At 42.8% G+C, this 22,661-nt stretch overlaps 1 protein-coding gene and 1 long non-coding RNA gene across 4 annotated transcripts in view; one reads left to right on the top strand and one right to left on the bottom strand.

Annotated features, from left to right (window-relative positions):
• Positions 1-1,483: 1,483 nt before the first annotated feature.
• On the top strand, positions 1,484-21,016 carry APOF (apolipoprotein F). 3 transcript variants are annotated; one of them, XM_033935999.1, is made up of 3 exons: positions 3,733-3,871; positions 4,325-4,430; positions 18,508-21,016. In XM_033935999.1, the coding sequence occupies exon 3, from the start codon at positions 18,539-18,541 to the stop codon at positions 19,667-19,669; it is 1,131 nt and encodes a 376-aa protein (XP_033791890.1). In that variant the 5' UTR covers positions 3,733-3,871; positions 4,325-4,430; positions 18,508-18,538; the 3' UTR covers positions 19,670-21,016. The 3 variants fall into 3 exon arrangements, with proteins under 3 accessions (XP_033791892.1, XP_033791890.1, XP_033791889.1); XM_033936001.1 differs by lacking the exons at positions 3,733-3,871; positions 4,325-4,430 and adding an exon at positions 1,484-1,527; XM_033935998.1 differs by lacking the exon at positions 4,325-4,430.
• Positions 13,112-22,661, bottom strand: part of LOC117356586 — a 27,291-nt gene continuing 17,741 nt past the window's right edge. The window contains exons 2-3 of the long non-coding RNA XR_004538673.1: positions 18,098-18,940; positions 13,112-13,595 (exon numbers count right to left, since the gene is read on the bottom strand). This is a non-coding gene — a long non-coding RNA (uncharacterized LOC117356586). The remainder of the gene's footprint in view (positions 13,596-18,097; positions 18,941-22,661) is intronic.

The raw sequence follows: 22,661 nt of genomic DNA, 5'->3' as shown, positions 1-22,661 counted from the left end.
GAGAAGGAGTAAATATTTCCCACAGAAGCAGCTGTGGCATACAACTAACATCCCTCAGTTGAATATACTTCTTCTGATAGCAGAAAGCGATCCACGTGGAAAATCCACATGGTAGGTGTCTTCATAGATGTTGGAAGACCCAGCCAGTTTGGGTTAAAGCATAGAGACAACTGACAAAAGAGGTTTGCTGAGGTTGAAGTGTTGGACGAGAATTCTTGAAGTCTAAAGGTGTGCTACATTGTTTGGTGCTTCAATTCATGAGGAGGGGTCAAAAATAGGAAAGATTATATGAACTCCAACACCACCTTTAGCAAGAACTTGGGGTGGGTTTACAGACCAACTTTGCCAGGGTAGAACTGAGTATACAGAGGATAGAACACTAGGGCTTATACCTCACTGATCGGACGTGGAAGTACTTACAACCAGGAAAAGGGTTTTCCAAGAAAGAAATTTCAGTTGAGTTGAAGGATAGAAGTTCAAATGGCAGTTCTATGAGCTGCTCCAGGATGATATTTAGGGCTTATGGTATAGTGCAGTGGTCCCAACCCTGTCCTGGAGGACCACCAGGCCAATCGGGTTTTCAGACTAGCCCTAATGAATATGCATGAGCAGATTTGCATGCCTGTCACTTCCATTATATGCAAATCTCTCTCATGCGTATTCATTAGGGCTAGCCTGAAAACCCAATTGGCCTGGTGGCCCTCCAGGATAGGGTTGGGAACCACTGGTGTAGTGGACTATATGAGTGCAGTTTTTAGGCTGTTGAGTCCTTGCATGAATGTGGAGATTAGTAGCTGTGGGGAGATCAAGATGCCTTCATATGGTTCATGAAAAGAAGCAATGGCACTAAGGTGCGCCTGAGAAATTGGAGAGAGGAAACAAGTATCAGAAGATGACTGCAACAGGGCAGAATTAGGGATCCAGCCTGGTCAAGGTGCATCAAATGCTGAACCTCTTCCACTTAAAATCATAAGACCATAGAGCAGAGGTAGGGAACTCCGGTCCTCGAGAGCCATATTCCGGTCGGGTTTTCAGGATTTCCCCAATGAATATGCATTGCAAGCAGTGCATGTAAATAGATCTCGTGCATATTCATTGGGGAAATACTGAAAACCCGACTGGAATACGGCTCTCGAGGACCGAAGTTCCCTACTTCTGCCATAGAGAGTCTTTTGGATCATGACAGGACTATACAGGCCAGCATTTCACATTAAAAGGAGAAGCCAGGCTGCTAGGGCGAGGTGGGGGAGTTTGGGATGGAGTGTTTCTCCTTGCTGAATGATGAGGACTGGTTGGAGAAACAGATGAATGTCAACTCTTCTTCCTCCTTTTCATACAACCCCCAACTCTCTTTCATCTACTTCCTCCACCATCTCTCTTGTCTTCACTAAAAACACTTCTCTTTATTGGTTCAATCAATCATTTTGTCAAGGCTGGATTACTGCAATTCAGTATATTTGGGTCTTTCAAAGGTCAGTCTGCAGAAACTTCAATTAATACAGAACACTGCAGCTAAACTTATCTTTGGTAAGAATAAATTACATTGGCTTCCAGAGGAATTATATTGGCTTCCAGTGTATCTCAGAATTCAATTTAAGTGCATTTGTATTGCATTTAAGATCCTATTTGGCATTTTTGCCATTTTGATTCCTTTAGACTGGAATGTGTATAGATCTCATCTTGCCAGAAGTTCTCAAAAATTAAAACTTATATTTCCCTCTCTCAGTTGTAAAAACCGAACCTTTAAGAGATTTAGTTATTCTTTTGCTTTTAAATTAACCGAATTCTGGAATGCTTTATCGCTTACATTAAGAAGTTTAGGTTCTTTTGCTTTATTCCGGAAAGTTCTGAAAACTTTGTTGTTTGCCAAACATTTTGGAAATTAACTATTTCAGTCTACTTTTTCTTCTCAAATTCGTGTATTATGTTTTACATTATTGTAAACCGAGTCGAGCCCATTTTGGTTGATGATTTGGTCTATAAAACTAAGTTTTAGTTTAGTTTAGTTTAGTTTAGTTTCACACTGTGCTCATTCATCTATGGCCCCCCTCTTTCCTGGTCTCTGTACCACTCTGCCTCCATATTCTGTTCTTCCCCAAATTCCTGTACTTAGTAGGGCCTATATCGTGGTATTTTCCACAAGATGTATGGGAAGCTGTATAACTCAGAAAGCTGAAACTCTCAAGAGTGCAGTCTGGAGGTGAGGTTGGGGTGAGGTGCAACAGTCATCCATTGTACTTGTCTTCTGACTGCCTATTGATTTCCACAGGGACTTATCTCTGCAGTTACAGGTTCAGACAGACATCTGTGTGTTTGTGCTGAAACTGGACTGGTAAAGGTGAGGCAAGTCATCAGAACATCAGGAAAAAATTAATGGGGTTGGTGTTTGCTAATTTCTTTAAATATATGTATGAATACATTTGGCAATAGCTGATCTAAGAAGTGATGAAATCCATATGTATTAAATAAGCAAACATTGCTTGAAAAAAAAACCAATAAAACTCATGAGAGGATTACAAGAAAGAAATCACGGCTCTCTGAAAAGAACCTGTTACCTGCCTCAGGTTCACCAAAGAACTTCTGGATCAGTGGTCTCAAATGCAAACCCTTTGCAGGGCCACATATTGGATTTGTAGGTACTTGGAGGGCCTCAGAAAAAAAATAGGTAATGTCTTATTAAAGAAATGACAATTTTGCATGAGCTAAATCGCTTTATAGTTTATAAATCTTTCCTTTTGGCTAAGTCTTAATAATAATATTGTAATTTATAGCTAAAGAGACATATGATCAAGAAACTGTTTTATTTTACTTTTGTGATTATGCTAAACATACCGAGGGCCTCAAAATAGTACCTGACGGGCCGCATGTGGCCCCCGGGGCACGGGTTTGAGACCACTGATTTGGATGATCCACAAGTGTCCTGGAATAATGCTCTCCATGGAAAAGAGACAAAGATTTAACTTTTCAGACATAATAAAATCTATGTGGCTTGGCAAAAACAAACACTGTCTTCCAAAAAAAACCCCAACAAACTTCATTGTGACTGGTGGAGGTATCATGGGCAGGACTGCTTTGCTACATTAGGATCTGATCGGCTTACCATCATTGATGGAACCAGGAATTATGTTTTCTATGAGGAAAGTCTAGAGGAGAATATTAGGCCATCTGCTCTTTTGTCTGTGAACTGCGAGCGAACCTACAAGAAAGTCATGCAGGAAGAAAACAACCCTAGACACCAGTACATCTTCTACAGAAGGACTGAAAAAGAAGAAATTTTGGATCCAATCTTCAAAAGGGTTTAACCAGGTAGGAGAGACTCATGCCAGCTTAAAACCAACTGAGTTGACCATCTATCGATATTTAGCAGCACTTAACCAGGCAGTTCCACCGAACCTTGACTGACCATCAGGGTGATCCATGAGCAAAATCAGTACTGTGACAGGCAACCTTCTGTCACAACTGCCCCAAGTCCTACAGTTAGGGGCAGTTCCCTGAAGGCAGGGGAAGGGATTAGGAAGAAGGCAGAAATGCAGTCCTCCAAAGAGATTTCTACCAGAGCCAGAGTAACTCTCCTTCCTATTATTCCTTTGGCAGAAACTCTCAGCAGAAGCCCAGCAAACATCAGAGAACAGAAACTGTCTTGGGAAGGGTTAACAGGGGAGGTGTGGCTAAGGGAGCTGAGCAATACATCATGCAACCAGGGCTTGCTATGGATTACCAGCTGCAGATAAATTAACTTCAGCTGGGCAGATTAGCAGACGTCCCAGAACGTTCCAGCAGCAGTGCCTAGAGGAACAGGCACAAGTTCTTGTCAGAGGAGAAAATTCCTGTCTCCTCCTGCTCCAGAAACTCTGCACTACAAGAGAACCAGGTTAGCAAAGTAAAGCTCTTTAAGCCTGGGTTGGGAGAGAAGTAAAGGCTGGGGAAGGGGGGAGGCACTAAAGCTGTTCCAAACCAAGGTATATTTCCATAGCCAGGAGGCAGGGAGAAGTTCTCAGAAGAGGAATACTTAATGGAACTAGGACATAGTGAATCTGTCATTAGTAACCCTGGATGTAGTATGGAAGTGACTCCGGAGGGGAAGACAGTGTGTATGAAAGTACATATGAATAAATTTTTATGAAGTGGAAAGGAGAGAGAGTCAGAATGCAAGAGTTTCTCCAAAAATAAGACAGTGTCATTAATTTTGAGTCCAAAAAAACACACTAGGGCTTATTTTCGGGGTTGTCTTATTTTTTTCATGTACAACAATCATCTCTCCCTTCCTCTCCTCTACCCCAATTCTTCCTCTTCTTCTTTTCTTTCTCCCCCCCCCCATGTGCAGCATCTTCCCTCCCCTCTCACCCATTCCCCTGTGCAGCAGAACCCACCGACCGCAAAGCAGCCCGTTCTGAGCACTGCCGATGCTGCTGTTTTTGGAGGCCTCGGAGGTACGGTATGTCAGTTTCACGGTGGGAGGGTTGGCGGGGTTCTGCTGCACAGGGGGATGGGAGGAAGAGATATAAAGAGGGGGGAGGGGGGAAAAGCGCTGCCGCTGGCAAATCAGGCAGCACTAGTGTCAGGGATGGAGTCGGGGGTGTCGGAGATATTCGGAAGGAGCTTCGGGGATCGATCTTAATTAGGTCTTATTTTTTGGGTAGGGCTTATATTAGGAGCATCTTTAAAAATCATGTTAGGGCTTATTTTCAGGGTAGGGCTTATTTTCGGAGAAACATGGTAGGTCTAGGACATAGTAGATGATGGCAGATAAACACCTGAATGATCCATCCAGTCTGCCCAACCTGATTCAATTTTAAAAATTTTTTAATTTTTTTTTTCTTCTTAGCTATTTCTGGGCAAGAATCCAAAGCTCTACCCGGTACTGTGCTTGGGTTCCAACAGCTGAAGTCTCCGTCAAAGCTCACTCCAGCCCATCTACACCCTCCCAGCCCTTGAAGCCCTCCCCAGCCCATCCTCAACCAAACGGCCATATACAGACCATGCAAGTCTGCCCAGTACTGGCCTTAGTTCTTCAATATTTACTATTATTTTCTGATTCTAGATCCTCTGTGTTCATCCCACGCTTCTTTGAACTCCATCACTGTTTCCTCTCCACCACCTCTCTCGGGAGCGCATTCCAGGCATCCACCACCTTCTCCATAAAGTAGAATTTCCTAACATTGCTCTTGAATCTACCACCCCTCAACCTCAAATTATGTCCTCTGGTTTTACCATTTTCCTTTCTCTGGAAAATATTTTGGTCTACGTTAATACCTTTCAAGTATTTGAACATCCGAATCATATCTCCCCTGTCCCTCCATTCTTCTAGGGCAGGGGTAGGCAATTTAGATCCTCAAGAGCTAGAGCCGGGTCAGGTTTTCAGGATATCCACAATAAATATGCATGAGAGAGATTTGCAATCTTAAGGAGGAGGTGCCTGCATATCCATCTCATACATATTCATTGTGGATATCCTGAAAATCTGACCTGGCTCCGGCTCTCGAGGACCAGAATTGCCTACCCCTGTTCTAGAGTATACATATTCAGGGTATCCAGTCTCTCCTCATATGTCTTCTGGCGCAAACCTCCTATCATTTTTGTCACCCTCTTCTGGACCGCTTCAAGTCTTCTTACGTCCTTCGCCAGATACAGTCTCCAAAACTGAACACAATACTCCCAAGTGGGGTCTCACCAACGACCTGTACAGGGGCATCAACACCCTCTTCCTTCTACTGGCTACGCCTCTCTTTATATGGCCCAGCATCCTTCTGGCAGCAGCCACTGCCTTGTCACACTGTTTTTTCACCTGTAGATCTTTCAATACTATCACCCCAAGGTCCCTCTCCCCGTTCGTGCATCTCAGCCTCTCACCTCCCAGCATATACGATTCCTTCCGATTATTAATGCCCAAATGCATTACTCTACATTTCTTTGCATTGAATTTTAGTTGCCAGATATTAGACCATTCCTCTAACTTTTGCAGATCCTTTTTCATACTTTCCACACCCTCTTCGGTGTCTACTCTGTTACAAATTTTGGCATCATCCCCAAAAAGGCAAACTTTGCCTTCTAATCCTTCAGCAATGTCACTCACAAACATATTGAATTGGATCGGCCCCTGGACCGAACCCTGAGGGACTCAACCACTCATCTTTCCTTCTTCTGACATACTCAGTGTGATATTGAACTGAATGAGAGCATACTCTAAGCAAACAGGAAGGGCTTGGCTGCATGTGTATGGCTTAGCAAGCAGATCCTTAGAGAGAGGGATCTCAAGTTGAGAAGTTAGCCCTGTTTTGAAGCACTTATTAAGGGAATTTGGGGGAGATAAGGACCAACTAATTAATGGGAGTAACATCCCCTGCACATTGACCAGGTTCTAAAGCAGGTCAGGGGTGCTAGAGCCTAAGAGGAATTAGGGTGATATATTGGACTGAGCATTGAAAAGTTTTAAAAGACTGTTGGAAGTGGCTCAAGTACTGGGTGGCTGTACGGCCAGTCCATAGCAGAGGTGCTGCCAGGACTGAGATAATTATGGCAGCCCCACTATAGGCGCCTCATATGGATGAGGACTGGAGTATTATTGTGCTAAGAGTTTTATTTCCTTTGGGGCACGTGACCCGGGTAAGGACATTGCGAGAACTGTTTGAACAATATTGCCTTGAATGAGAGTCTGGGAGAAGAAGGTTAGTGGCTGAAATAAAGCAATTTTATTTTGTTTTTTGCAACTTATGGTGTTGAGAGTTGGGAGACGCAGGATCTAGCGCCTGGGGAGAGAGACAGTGATCGCCCAGGGGCCTCTCGCAGCCCTGCCACAGTACTTAACTGATTAGCGGGAATATCCAGTCTACTAACCAGTTAAATAAGCAGATGAACTTAGGGCTCCTTTTACAAAGCCGCGCTAGCGGTTTTAACGCACGCACCGGATTAGCATGTGCCGAAAATCTACCACCTGCTCAAAAGGAGGCGGAAGCGGCTAGCGCGCGGGGCAATTTAGCGCGTGCTATTCCGTACGTTAAGGCCCTAGCGCGGCTTTGTAAAAGGAGCCCATAGGACAGCAAAATGGCTGTCCTAACTTTATCCATCAAGCTAACGTGCACTGGTCTGCATATTGGCCAGTAGGCGGTTAACATCTGGGCGACTGCTGGAACCTGGATATTCAATGCCTGTGTCCTAACATGTCCCAGCATTGAACATCTGGGCTCTGGTCAGCCTACAGCTGTAAGAGACTTAAAAAAACGCTGACCACGGCAGGCTGAATCTTGACCTCTTCATATTGAGGATTAGCCAAATCAAAATCCCAGCCTAAACTCTACTGAAATGTTATGGCCTGACCTGAAGTGTGCTGTTCATGCAAGAATGCCCTCATATGTTAAGAACTGAGACAGTTCTGTATGGAAGAATGGACGAAAAAAAAGAAAGAACGATGTGAGAGACTGGTCAACAGTTACAGGACAAGTTTAGTGGAAGTTACTGCTACTCAAGAAAGTGTCACCAGCTACTGAATGAGGAGATCAATCTTTTTCACAAAACAATAATTATTACTGCATCTTTATTCTGAATAAGTAATTAAAATAGATCCTTTTTGTATAAGTAATGTATCTGATGTGTTCTTTTCCTCATTCATCAGGATTTAATGTTTTGAGTATAAATTGTGCTATAGTATAAACCATCCTAGGGATTCACATATTTTTCTCAGCACTTTAGCTTAAAATGGGTATATTACCCACTTACACCTAAACGGCTCACAAAATACAATCATAATAGTAGAACATACATACAATAATGTCTCCATAAAAATATTACTATTCATTCATTTAAACGCCTCCACAAACAAAGTAGTTTTCAGTACTTTCTTAAACTTTTGTAAATCCAGAAGTGCTCTCAATGGTTCTGCTTCACAATGACACCCCTGCTATTAAATTTCAGATACCCTTCTATTTTCATAATGTACTTGTGAGAACTCATTTAACGACAATCGTATGGCCCCTTCCGACCTTAAAGATCTAGAAGGCCAATAGAGTGTCATTGCTTGTGTTAGATACCAAGGGATATTAAGATGAATAACTTTACATACCAACACATGAATTTTCAATAGGATTTGAAAATTGACAGGCAGCCAGTGGAGGGGGGGGGGAGAGTTTTCAATGTGAGCCTTCATTAAGACATGCTATCTTACCATTAACCCAGTTATTGATAACTAGCCTCCCGATATTCAGTGTCGTGACTTGTCTGAACACTGGCAATATTGGGAAAATTTCCACCTCTGGAGTTTGTGTGGGCCTGGCCGATATTCAGCCAGGGCCGCATAAGAGTTATACGTATCATGGCTGAATATAGGTCCAGGGTCTGCATAAGTTGTTGGTTATTTTTAAATAAAAATCCCCCGTGGCTCCTCTCGCCCCCAACAATACCTTCTCCCTCCCTCTGCCCGTGCCAAAGCCCTCCATCTGCCTCCCCATCCCCCTTCAATGTGTAGGAAGCCGCCTCCTCCCACCCCCCGGCCTACCTAAATACCTGGTGGTCCAGCAGGGGTCTTCAGAGGATTAAAGTGCAGACCCTTCACTCCTGCCCCCTTGTGGCAGCTTTTCAAAATGGCTGCTGCGACCTCTCATGGCAGCTCACAATATTATGTGAAGTATTAGTAAAATAGCAAGGGTTAGTGGTAAAATAACATTTCTTCATGATAGTTCATGTTGATAACTATGCCCTTGAATATCTCTTGCTCTCCATATAAATTTTTGCACCATTCCAAATCCCCCTCACTTTAAACATGATGGCAGAAGGCCAAATGGCCCATCCAGTCTGCCCGTCCACAGAATCCACTATCTCCTACTAAGACAGTATCACAAACTGAGAGGTACATCCTGTAAGCAGTCATCTGGCGCTGATGACTCTCCTTCTCGCCGGCGTCTCTACTCCTCTCCCTGTATCTCCCCTCCTCCAGGATCCCCTAGCGGCGAAGTGACAGGTTCAGGGTCGTGGCTGGAGGGCATGCGCAGATGTCGATGCATGACATCATCACAGATACCTTCCTGCTTGACCGCCAGGTTTAGTGTGCTGCCGTGCCAAAAAGTTTGCCGGACACTGTCCTAAGAGATCCCACGTGCCTGTCCCATGCTTTCTTAAATTCAGTCTTTGTCTCCACCATCTCTACTGGGAGACTATTCCAAGCATCTACCACCCTTTCTGTACTCCTGAGCCTATCACCTCTTAACTTCATCCTATGCCCTCTCATTCCAGAGCTTCCTTTCAAATGAAAGAGACTCGTCTCATGCACATTTATGCCATGTGGGTAACTTAAATGTGGCACCTCAGTCTAGGAGCCCCAATGCCATGGGCTTAGCTCCAATTCTAGAATGGCATCTTGGTGCCAAGATTCCATTGTAGAAACTGGTGTAAGTTGGAACTGATGCGTCCTCTTAAGCCAGGGTCTCTCAAACTTTCTCGAGCCGGGGCACACTAAAGGTAGTGGTCACGGCTTGAGGCACCCAGAAGTGCGCAGACGTCGCCATGATGACATCACGCATATGCGTGACAACATTACATCGACATTTGCGCATGTGTAGAGGCTCTCCAGATGGATCTTGAGATACCAGTAGGGGGTACCAGTAGGGAAGAAGACCGGAGAGAAGGAGAGGCACTGGCGCCAGCTGATTGCCTTCAGCAGTGTTTCTCAACTACTCCAAGCTAAGTACCCCCTAAGTCTAACAAATATCAACTGATTACCCCAACCACAGACCTCCCTAGGCCCACCCAAGCTCTGCCCCAGATCCCATCCCCTTTACTAATTGTAATACAATTTTTTCCATTCATTTTTCATATACACACAATATACACAGCAGATAAAAATTCTCAAAACTGACACATTTCAATCACTACTGTATATTGAAAATATATATTAGTTGTATATGAATTTGGGAGGGGGTGGGGTTAAATCTTCTTGGTGTATGATATTGAAGATTTTTCAAGTGATGTATTATAATTGATTGATATTTACTGTACACTTGATGTAAGTTTAAAAATAAATAAAGAAATGAAAAAATAAAATAAAATCATTTTACCTACTGGCGATCATCTGCAGGCTGCTGTAATTAGCTTTAAAGGTGAGACCAGGAGGCCAGGGGGGAAGCCAGAGGATGCTAGAGAGAAGGGGGAAACATGCAGGCCTTTGGCGAATCGGGCAGCGCTGGTGCTGTACTGCGTAGGGAAGTCAGCTGGCAGGCATCTCGCTTCCTCCTCAGTGTGCCGCAGCACACTTGGCATCTCAGGAGGCACACAGTTTGAGATACACTGGAGAGGTCTGCATGGGAACGGGGATCGCGGGAATCCCACGGGGACCCCCCTCTGGCCCACGGGACTCCCACAGGGATGGAAGGCTTTGGAAGCAGGGTTCGTCCATATAATATAAAGCAGTGGTTCCCAACCCTGTCCTGGAGGACCACCAGGCCAATCGGGTTTTCAGGCTAGCCCTAATGAATATGCATGGAGCAGATTTGCAAGCCTGTCACTTCCATTATATGCAAATCTCTCTCATGCATATTCATTAGGGCTAGCCTGAAAACCCGATTGGCCTAGTGGTCCTCCAGGACAGGGTTGGGAACCACTGATATAAAGGACACGTCAGCCTTAGTAAAAAAGGGGATTTATAAGTTAATTACCTGAACAGAAAACAAAAAAAGGTTCCACCAAAGAGATTCCACAAGGAAAACAGTAGCGCAAACACAAAAAAAACTGTAGAATTGATGATCCTGTCAGAAGTAATTGCTGCTTTTTATGAGGACTGGGGACGGAGAGGATCCTATGGGGACGGATGGGGACGGAGAGGATCCTGGTGGGGACGGGCGGGGATGGGTGGGATTTCTGTCCCCGCACAACTCTCTAATACACTGTCTTAAGCCATGTCAATAACAGATGTAAATTGGCGCACCTAGGTGCATCACATGACATGCATAGTTTATGGTAATCTATAAATAATATGCATACTCAGAAGACACATCCTTGCTCTGCCCACATCTAAGCAACCCCCCCCCCCCCCACCACCACAGTTAGGTCCTACGGCATCTTTTATCTTACTCCCTCCCTTCCTTGATGTTTTTTCCTTTCTTGTCTTCTTTATCTTCAAAAATGTAGTTCTTCCTCCTCTCCTCCTGTTTACTATCCTACCCTATGCTGTTAGTTTAGTCCGTGATAAGCCTTGTTTGTTTTTTGATATTAATTCCCCCTTTCTTTTAATTTTCATATATTATTTTAATGTACAACACTTTGAATCTTATGTTTAGCGTTTAATCAAATTTTAATAAACCATGAAACTATGAACTATACCTTACAGAATAGCCCCTAGTGCATGGCCAAAAGTTATTTGTTAGCTGGGATTGGTTTAGATTTATTGTTAATGGTTTTTATTTATACAAAGCGGGTTCCAAAAATACATACATAGTAAAAAAAAAAAAAATATTAAATACACACATTACAACTACACAAACATGCAAGCACGGTCTTGTCTTAACTGCCTTGCCCTACATAAAATATTTATCAAAAACAAACCACCCCCCACCCTCACATATAGTACTTACTCCCATGCCACAAGTACCTACCCCTGTCTCTTTATATTGTTTATACATTCAAGTTGTAAAACTACATTTTCTTTTCTCTTAGCGTCAATATTTCATCTGACAGAACATTTTTGTCCTTGATATACCGCTATGACAAATGTATTTAGTGGTTTACAATGCTGTGTAAAGGAAAATTGCCATTACATTTCAATAAAAAAAAAAATCACACTAAAACTGTTTCAAAATGAAGTAACAAATACTTCTTCATAAACAGCAGTGGAAAAGTCAGCACCTGCTGCCCACCACTGCATAATTATTTGCAAATGCCTTATGGGCCTTGACTTTCCTGACAGACATTTTCACTTTCTGTTTAATTGAACTGGCACTCCCACTTTCAGTTTTGGTGACCTTATACCCCTGGAGTACAATAACCCTGCCTATTTTGATGGGTAGGGTTACCATATGTCCGGGAAAACCTGGACATGTCCTCTTTTTAAGTGTCACACTTTGTCTTCACTAATATCTCATCAAAAGGTGGATGACAGATTCAATCAATATTATAATTTGTATGGACCTTCTGACTGCAGCCGGGCACAATGCTACCGGTTGCTTAACTCTTTGTCGGTCCAGCCCTTATTAATTATTCATAATCTATTTATTTTAACTCATTTTATCATTTAGTTTACAATTTTTGAATGTTTTTCAATATAAAACAGAGGAATGTCACTTAGCGTTATAGTGATCTGTCCTTCATTCACCTCTCCCGACATGCATGTTTCAAAATGAAACTTTTCTTCAGGGTCGAGGGAAACATTTGAGGGAGCCTGTTCAAACTTACAACATTTTTAAGAGGACATTTCTGGGTGTCCGGTTGAGTTTTTTTTTTTTAATTGTAGAGTCTTTGTGTGCCGGCCCTGCCAAACTAGCTCCTGGGGGGCTGGGCCAGGGGATGAGTGAGGGCAGAGCTGGGGGTGGGCTCATGTGTCCTCTTTTTTTCAGGTCAAAAATATGGTAACCCTATTGATGGGGGCATACTAGAAGGCAATTTCGGGGGGGGGGGGTAGCTCACTGCAACAGGAAAAGAGCCATATGAGCAGTGGTCAAAGGCCTTAAATAGAAAAGAACCCTGCCTGAGATCATGTTTGTAGTAACTTATGTTATAGACAGGAATGTAGCTACCATTTGAGAAAGCCTGGCAAAAAGCCCAGGGCTGCATTTGATGACTGGCTGGGGGCATGATGGTCACTTGGGCTCTCCATTCCTCATCTATGTATGATTGTGTAGCTTGCTTATCATTAAGAGATGGTGTGCCCTACTATTGTATTTTGTACCCTGTAACTATTTGAATGTTAATTTTCTTTATTTTTCCACTTTTCTATTTTATAATATAATTTTCTTTCCCTTTTTTAAAAGAATTATATAGTATTGTTAAACCACTTAGCTATATTACTAGGAAAGGCAGTATAATTAATTAATCATAGGGGACACATGCTATTAACCGCCCCACCCCACCCCCAAGCAAGTCCAGTATCTCTCTTGCTCCCCACCAGCCTCCAAATTCACAGTGTATTATCAGCCTCTGACCAGCACTGCCTGGACCTTTTCTCTGTTACATCCAGGGTTGCCAGATGGCAAAAAAATTTCCAGCCAAACTCATGGCAAAAAAGTAGCCAAACTTGTGTCGGAGTAGCCCAAAAAGTAGCCCAAATTGCCGCTGGAAATGCCTCTAATTTATCAAACAAATACGTCATACAAATACAAACTGTTTACTTATACACTGTAATAGAGAGTCAAAAAATGACTTTACTCCTATGGGATCTTCAGACCACCACCGAATAATATCAATCCTCATTAGTTGTTAGTGAGTCACATTTTTTCTTCTTTTTTTATTGTTTATATATATTTTTACTTTTTAATTTAACTTATAGATAATAAATAAGTTCATATATCTTTATGGTTGCATTGTTATAACTTCCATTATCAAATGGTACTTAGCTTTTTAGAATGTTCATCCCCTTATCGCCGATGCGTTTCGCAAGCTTTTCTCAAGGCAGGGGAATGCTGCAAATATAAAGATCTGAAGTTAGAACACAACCACTGCATGTATATTTTTCTCTTTGTTGTTAAAAAAAGAAAACTCTTACCATAACAGGTTTAAACGAAATGTACACTGCTGCCGGTAAAGAGCCAAGATGGCCGCAGCGTTTTTTTTTACTGCATTTAAATGGGAGGCCGCAGAAAAAAATAGTTAATGCCTTATTAAAGAAATGACAACTTTGCATGAGGTAAAACTCGTTATGGTAAGTATAATAAGTTTTACCTCATGCAAAGTTGTCATATAGCTGTAATATAGTTTCCTTAATTGCTTCTGATAATTTCAGCTGTACAGTGCTCCCCCGCAAATTCACGGTCGGTGGTTCACGGTCTCGGTCATTCGCGGTATTTTCCTACCACAAATGACTGAGCAGGAGAGGGCAGCCGGAGCACCGGCGAGTGAAGGAAATCACTCGCTGCATGCTCCGACCGCCTCTTCCTGTACTAAAGTCAGACCTTACCAATCAGGAGCTGCGTGTTAAAGCAGCTATGCCATGCATCTATCACTCTTTCTGTAAAAAAAAGTATTTTCTTAGATTACTCCTGAACCTCAGTATCTCTCCTCTCTTATTATTCCCTATATTCCACCCCCACCCCACCCCCGAAACTCCATTCGTCAGACAAGTCCCTCCTGTCAGTACCATTCTCCTCCACTGCCAACTCCCATCTCCATCCCTTCTACCTTGCTGTGCCGCATGCCTGGAACAACCTGCATGGTTTGTTACTTCAGGCTCAAATCCAGACTGAAAACCCATTTCACTTCTCCAGCACCCTCTAATTCCCTTCGTGAACACTAAGCTCAGACTGTCCTATCTGATTCTACCTCACCAGCCCTCCTCTCGCTAATTCCCTACATGAACACTATGTTCTGACTTCCCTTTTGTCCTAATTCCCTACATGAACACTATATTCTGACTTCCCTTTTGTACTGTGTGTATGTCATAATTAGACTGTAAGCTCTTCTGAGCAGGGACTGTCTCTTGCATTTACAAAGTGCAGCTCTGGGTGTGTCTAGCGCTATATAAATAATAAATTGTTGTTGTTAACTTTGTCCTCTGCCTTCTCATTGTGGAGTTTTCCTTCATTTGAAAAAGGTCCCCCTCCTGGACATTAATGCCATGTAGGTATTTAAATGTTTTAATCATAAAAACCCCAACAAGAGAACTGAGTCAACATAGGTAAAAAAAAAAAAAAAGAGTATTTTTCTTTAATTTATTAAATGTAAAATGTAAATTTTAGGAAATGCATATCTCCGATATCTTGCATTTCAGTTTTATTTCTATTACTATTGGTAGGTTTTCCATATAGGTCTGGAATGTGTTTTCTTTTTGCAGGGTTTGTTTCCTGGAGTTAAGAGGTTCCGCCTCCCCCTCCCCTACCAGGTCCCTCCTACCTTGACAGAGATGGGTCCTCATTCTGCAAACTCTATTCGCATTTGATACATGTATATAAAGACACTTAAATGTTTATCTTGCACAAATATATATGTCCCCATTTTACTAAACAAAGACATGCATATGTCAAATCCAAGTACATGTAAATAGGCAGGGGGCATAGTCTGGGTGTGGCAAATTCATAGATGTTTAGTCCCCAGATGACGAGTAAGGGTGGTGGGATTAAAGCGCATGGGACAATCGCGTGCGGACAAATGAGCACAGAAAAATGTGCGCAGGATGTCAGCGCACTGGATTAAAAGTTAAATTTAAAGCACTTCGAGGGGATGGGGGGAACCCCCACTTTACTTAGACGTGTTGGCGCTGCTCTGGGGGGGTAAGGGGAACCCCCCCACTTACAGTTTCCTCTGTAATGGGGGGTTACCCCCCAAACCCCCAACAGCAGTGCCAACACTTCTAAGTAAACTGGGGGGTTCCCCCCAAACCTCCCCCTCAGAGCACTTTATATTTAACTTTTAATACGGTGCACTGACGTCCTGCACGCATTTGTCTGTGCTCATTTGTCCGCGCGTGATTGTCCTGCGCGCTTTCATCTATGAACCCGAATAAGTGGTAAATTCAAGAAATGGAAATTGAGGTGCCATGATGATGCATGTTGAGCACAAATTCTATAACAGGTGTTCTGTGTGGAACTGCTGTTATAGAACACTAATGAAAAGTCCACACGTACACACATAATATTAGGCTTGAGCACTTCTGCAAGCTCAGAGGCAGTTAGGTACATACAAAACAGTATTTCTTAAGGGTAAAGGGGATGGGATTGCTTTTTCTGTGTGTAGCTACAATCTAAATGGTTAATATATTTTAGACAGGGACTTACTTATTTTGTACCTGGGGAAATGAAATGTTAAGTGACTTGCTGAGAGCCACGATGAGCTGCAGTGGGAATTGAACTCACAACCTCAGGGTGTTGAGGCAGCTGCTCTGACCACTAGGCCGCTCCTCCACTCACAAGCCACATGCCTGCCTCAAACACCCCCAAACTGCCCATTCCCCCTTGAAGCTGTGCACTCTGATCAACAGTGAATAAGGGCAGTTTTGCACACAACTGCTAATTGGTGTCAATCAGGGCCAATTACAGCCAGTAATAGGTTAACTGCAATTAACAGCCCATCATTGAATTAAGTTATGTGTGCAGCTGATTTTTTTTTTTTTTCCTATAAATTGTGTATCTAACTTTACGCAATAAAGAGGGAATTCAATAAATGACACTGAAACTTAGAAGCCAAAAATGTCAGCACTAAGAGCTATTCTATAAAGGGAGTGTGCCTTATATAGATCAGGGTTTAGAATGGATCCCGCATCTAGCTTTTGAGCGCCTGCTAAAACCTGGTGTAATTGCCAGTGCCCAAGTTAGCTGTGTTTAGAAAGAATTATTTCATTCCAAGCACAACTTTTCTGAATGCCCCCAACACAACCGTGGTCATACCCCCTTTTCAGATATGTGCCAGGGCAGTTAGGCACTGTGCCTTATAGAACAGCATGCATCGATGCATGTGCAAATTTCAATGAGTGCCAACTAATACCAATAATTGTTTAGCACCTAATTATTGATGTTTCAGAGATCATTATCCAATTTATTTTTTCGCACATCTTAGAAATGCATCTAAAGTTGGACACGCAACTTTGGGCACCATGGCCCGGATTCTGTAAATGGTGTCCCAATTGTAGGCAATGGTAGGTGTCCTTCCGCTGTCTAACCAGCCAATCGGGATGCAAGTTTAAAAAAAAAAAAAAAAAAAAGCTCCTGAGGCATGCCGCCTACATTGGCGGCACCTCCAGGAGCCTAGGGAGGCCCACATGCCCACCTAAGGCTAGGCGTGGGCGTGGCTTGCCCTGGAAGTAGCCTTAGGCGAACCTTGGTGGCCGTACGCATCTCTCTCGGCCAGCGGGAGATGTGTATAATGTAGTAGACATGGCCGCTAAGCTTATCGCAGCAAAGGATCTTCCTGCTGTGATAAGTTTAGCGGCTGCAGTTGTGGCCACCATTCCTGCCCCCCCCCCCGAACAAACGTGGCAGCAAGGATACCTAATCCCTGCTGCCCAGAACACCCTCCCCCTGAATGAAACCGGAAGGAGGGTGCCCAATCCCTCCTGCCGGAAACCCCCACCGTAGATTCCGCAATGACCCACACCCCTCCTATGGGCGGGGCCTTAGGCACATTGGCCTACCTAAGATTCCGGTTGGCCCAGGTACCCATGGGAGGAGCATTAGGTGCATGGGCCAATCAGGCCTTAGGCCCCTTCTTGGTGTATCCCACAATGCACCGGAAAGGGGCAGGCCCGCCTCATTCCGATGGAGATGGGCCTGCTGGACGGACAGTGGAAAGACCCAGCCAGCTGGCCCTCATTACAGGTTAGAGGGGGTGTCCAGAGAGGGTGGGGGGTTAGGAGAGTGGGGTGGGGGTTATCACGGAATCTATGGTGAGGGGTTCTGTCAGGAGGGATTGAGCACCCTCCTACCTGTTTCATTTGCGGGGTTCTGGCAGGAGTGACTGGGCATTCCTCCTGCCATGTTTGTTTGGGGGGGCACTGGCAGCCGCTAAACTTATCACAGAAGCTTAGTGGCTGCGTCTACAAAAACCCAATTCTCAGACCAGCGTCTGTAACATGGATATCGGTTAGAGTTTTGGGTTTACTTTAGGTGGTCTTAGGCCCATCGGCTTCTGAGACCGGGCATCCTATACAGAATCCGGGCCCATGTGTATAATCCGTGGGTAAATGTTAAGTTTGGCACCCAAATTTATCAAATCTGGGGATAAAGGTCTATGTCCTCAAAGTCAACTTTTAAGAGTTACAGCTGCTATCAAGCAGGATTTAGTAAACACTTCACTGAAGGAATTAGGGGGTGCTGCCTCCTTTAATCCCCATTTGTTCCCTCCAAATGCCAAACTGTCAAAAGAAAATGGTCACAGTGACAGTGTTGGGATAACACCCATTTATCGTGTATTACTAAGGTTTGAACCCATAGATACTATATACATTTCTCTAAATGAATGTTTATGTTATACGTACCTGGTATATAAATATATTTCTCCTGTATTTTAGAAGACTCTATTTTGGCAAATACAGTTCTAAAATGCTATTGAAACTTGAGACCTGCGTGTCTCAATTTCTACTTCTATAAACTGTTTAAAATGAGGCTATTGATATAATAGGGTTCCCTTTTTAATTTTTTTGCCTGGGGCATATTTAGTGCTAGCTCTACTACTGCTCATGAAGAATGGTCTAAGGGTACAGAGAAGAAACAATTTTAACAAAAGCAGAAATAGTTGCATATCATATCTGCCAATAGTTGCATATCATATCTGCCAATAAACCACAGGAGCTTTCTGGAAGAAGTTCTTTGCATTTCTGCACACACTCTTTCTGTCCCCAAGGTCATCCACACTAAAACTGTGTCTTGAAACTTTTTTTTTCTTCAGGGTGCACTGAGGGATCTCAGAAGACTCTGTTATGTATCCATTCATTGGACTATGTCTACTGCTACTGAGTGAGCAGCTCAGTTGCCTCCCACAGTCTTACAATGATCCTCGGGGAGCAGCTACTGAAGAAGTATACCCGAATACTCCAGAAAGCCCTCGGTCTTCTCTCAACGGGACTACCACCCCTCGCCAGGCTGAAGGCCAGAGAGAATCTGCAAGAACACTGCTCAGCACAGTCACCAAACAACTTTCTGCTGGGAAGTTCGAGCTAACTGCTGGAAACTCTTCTTGTCAAAACTTCATGCCCCTTCAGAGTATGACCGATCACCTTTTGTTCTCAAGGGACTTCATTAATTTGGCCTTGGTTGTCACTCTTGGGGGTCTGGGATGTCAAGCTGAAGCAGAATCCCTTATTTTACAGCTCTATGAAGACCTGGGGAAGGAAGACACAAATAAAATATTCTTGAAAATCTTGGATGTCATGAACATCAAGCACTCTACCCCTGTGGCCCTAGGACAGATGAGTCAACCTGATGACCTTCATGCTCTGTTGTTTAATATAGAACAGATGCCACTTTCTCAATCAGCTGCTGGAGTTCCAAACTATCACTGCACTGACTTGGATCAAGTGAATGGATCACACCTGCTGGGCTCTACCAATAGCATCCACGCATCCTATTCTGAGGCTGCCAGTGCCTGTCAAAGGCTGGGATATTCCTGTGCTGGGATTGCAGCCAATGAAACAGGTCTGTTTAGTGTCATAAAGAGGGAGCACTCCTACTTTCTCCCACACCAGGGCTGCCAGTCCTGGCTCCACCATTGCACAGTCCCCCAAATAGGCTATCATCGTGTCAGAAGGCAGGAAGTAGATGTAAACTGTAACAATGAGAACGAGCAGGAAGTCCATAAAATTATCCAGTGGATTCCAGCAGTCAGCACTTTATACCACATTGGCACCACGGTGTACTATGCTGTCCAGAATTGCAAAGAACTGGCTAAGGAACGGGCTCTGGAGGCCATCATTGATGTAGGCTATGATGCATTAGTTGCAGCCACAGGCAATGCGGTAGGCATAGCTGGCTATGCCCTGAAGCCTAGGATTAAGGATAGTATGCAGAACCTCCTTAATTATTTTAACCAACCAGAAATAATAGAACAATAAATTAATCAATAGTAAATTGTATATATTATAGCAGGGACCATCAGCTAACATACAGTATCAGATGTTTGCAGATAAGGACCATTTGGTTTATCCAGTCTGATTGAGAGCAGAAAGGGGCAATCTGTCAGCTTGAATTAAGAAAGGAAGGTGGTGGAATCTGAAGAAAATTAGGGAAAAATAGAAGTTTCAAAACATTAATAACTAAGGGTTGATGCAACATGGCATAAAACAACGTTTTTAATCATTATACAAATAAAGATCTTTAAACAGTACAATAAATAAGACTGTCTCTTGTGTTTCTTTTTTTATCCTGTGTTTTACATTAAACAGAAAAAAAAAGAAAAGAAACCCAGTTGCCACAATTTTAGATATCAAACCAAGTAAGAACTAGCCCTGTCTTGGCAACAAATGCTCAGAAACAATTATTAGAATGGAATCCTTAAAGTCACATGTCCTTGTGATCGCCAAGATATTTTAATGAAGGTATCATTTACTTACACACTGCTGCTGGTTGTAAATAACTCTACATTTATACTATTATCTGGAATTGGTTCGACCCACAGGAGCCAACTTTTGAAAATGACTGGGGGGGTGCTGAACTCATAACTCAAATTTTCCCTCATCAAACAAATAAAAAGGAAAATAAAAGTACCTCTGGTACTAAATGATCTGTCTGTATCTAAATGTCAAGAGCAGAACAGATAATGTGGACATGGGCAAGATTTCAAGATGCCAAATCAAAAGCTAGGGTCCTGCCAGTCTCTTTCTCCCTTTCCCTGCTCATGGGCAACATCATAATCCCCCTCTTCCCTGCCCCCCCCCCCCCCCCGACCATTAAGAACATCCATTGCATTTTTCCTCTCTCTCTCAGCCATCTATACCACACTATTTTCCCCCAGTTTTTTCTCTTTCCTCCAATTTCTTCCTCCTTGCCCTTTTCCCTTTCTGCGTTTGTTTGTTTTCTTTTCTTCTTCCACATAGGCATAATTTCATGTTTTATATTTGGGGGAAGCGAGATTAATAACTCTCTGCCTGCTCAAATCCTTACATCTTTTTATCCTGCTCCTTGTCTCATGTTCCCTTGACCCACTCTTCTATTTCCTTTTGCTTCTTATCAAGTTCCAAAGCACTTTTCCCTGGCTTGTTGCCTTTCCATGCGGGTTTAGCTCACTATGGTAGTTACATATAGTTGGGGAAGGCACACACACTGGGGATCCACTTATTTATTTATTTAAACGTTTATATACTGCCTATGATCTAAGTGGTTTCCATAAAATGAACATACATAGTTTAAACACAAAACTTGCAATTAACAAACTTAATAGACTTAGGGCTCATTTTATCAAGCCGCGCTAGCGGTTTAACGCGTGTAATACCGCGCGCTAAACCACCGGCTACACTAGCCGCTACCCCCTCCTCTTGAGCAGGCGGTAGTTTTTAGCCAGCGTGGGGGTTAATGTGTGATGAAAAGTCACGGGCGTTACCTCCGCTAGCGCGGCTTGATAAAAGGAGCCCTTAATTATACTTTCTGGTAGCCAAACTTATGTTCTAGCTACAAATATGAAAGAATGAATGCTGAAATGTTAGGATATAGTAGTGTATTTGAAAGGGTGTGGAACCCATTGACATCATTTAGAGTCTCAATAATTGTCATGTACCTTTACTTTTTATTTGTCCTCCTTACATATCCAGGATGGGAGGGAGGGAGATGGGAAAACATTATACACATTATAATTATTATTCATTATATCTATTTTATTGAAATTAAACATGTGGTTTTATTTTCATTAGTTATGGGGAGGGTGTGTGTGAAAATGTTTGTTGTATATTTGTATATTTTAAGTGCTTTTGTTTGATTCGTTTTTGCTTAAATTCACTGTATTGCACTGTTAATAATTGAAAACTAATAAAGATTTGGAAAAAAAAACAAAAACCTTCCATTCACTCCTAACTGAAATTATAACTTCACTCACTCTCAGCAAACAACCAGTTCACAACCTAGTAGTTCCTATGAACAGTTTATCCACAACATGGATGAACAAAAACTGTCTGCTTGTGGACTCCAAAAACCAATACATAAACTAATGAACAAACTTAACATGAGATGGAGTAGCTCTACAAATAAGTGTCCACAAACAGCTTGGTTTTTAACAGTTTCTTAAAACTATAATGGTCCAGACAACTTATTCCAGAGAGACATGCCAGCAGGTTGTAGCAAGAGTGGATAGCGTAGGTGGTTTTAAGAAAAGTTTGGACAATTTCTTGGAGGAAAAGTCCATAATCTGTCATTGAGAAAGACATGGGGGAAGCCACTGCTTGCCCTGAAGCGGTAGCATGGAATGTTGCCACTTTTTGGGATTCTAGAATCTTGTTACTCTTTGGGATTCCGGAACCTTGCTATTCTTTGAGATTCTGTATGGAATGTCGCCAGTGGCGTACCTAGGGTATGTGGCACCCGGGGCCCATCATTTTTTGACACCCCCCCCATGTAAAAAAATATTTTTTGTAATGACCATGAAACGGAATAAATGGTCAGAATAGAAACAGGCAGTGAAAATTTTCTTATATTCCAAACATAACATAACATAAATTATGTCTGAATTGTCATGACATCAGAAGTACATATGGAGTAGTTGCAGGTGATGCTTGGGACAGTTCTGATTGTGTTAGTTCGGTTTTATGTGTTTTTTGAATAGAAGGGTTTTTATTTCTTTTTGAAGGTTTTGCAGTATGTGGTCGATGTCAATTGGTTGTACGGTTGGGGGTCGAGTGTTGCAGCTCGAATGGCTAGGAGGTTGTCAAACAGTTTTTTTCTTTTGACTTTTTGGTTGGAGGGTGTGTGAATGGTGCGTGAGTTCTCCTATGTCTGTTTGAAGTGGATTGAATTATTTAGCTGAAGAAATTAGTTACCCCCTCATCCCACACACATTAATTCTCTTCCATTTTTGTTCCCATTATAAAAAACACTGATAAGTTCCCAGAAAAAAAATAC

The sequence above is a fragment of the Geotrypetes seraphini genome, chromosome 3 (genome assembly GCF_902459505.1).
Source record: "Geotrypetes seraphini chromosome 3, aGeoSer1.1, whole genome shotgun sequence".
Lineage (NCBI taxonomy): Eukaryota > Metazoa > Chordata > Amphibia > Gymnophiona > Dermophiidae > Geotrypetes > Geotrypetes seraphini.
Note: the sequence above shows the minus strand (reverse complement) of the source record. Positions and strands in the feature narration are given on the sequence as shown.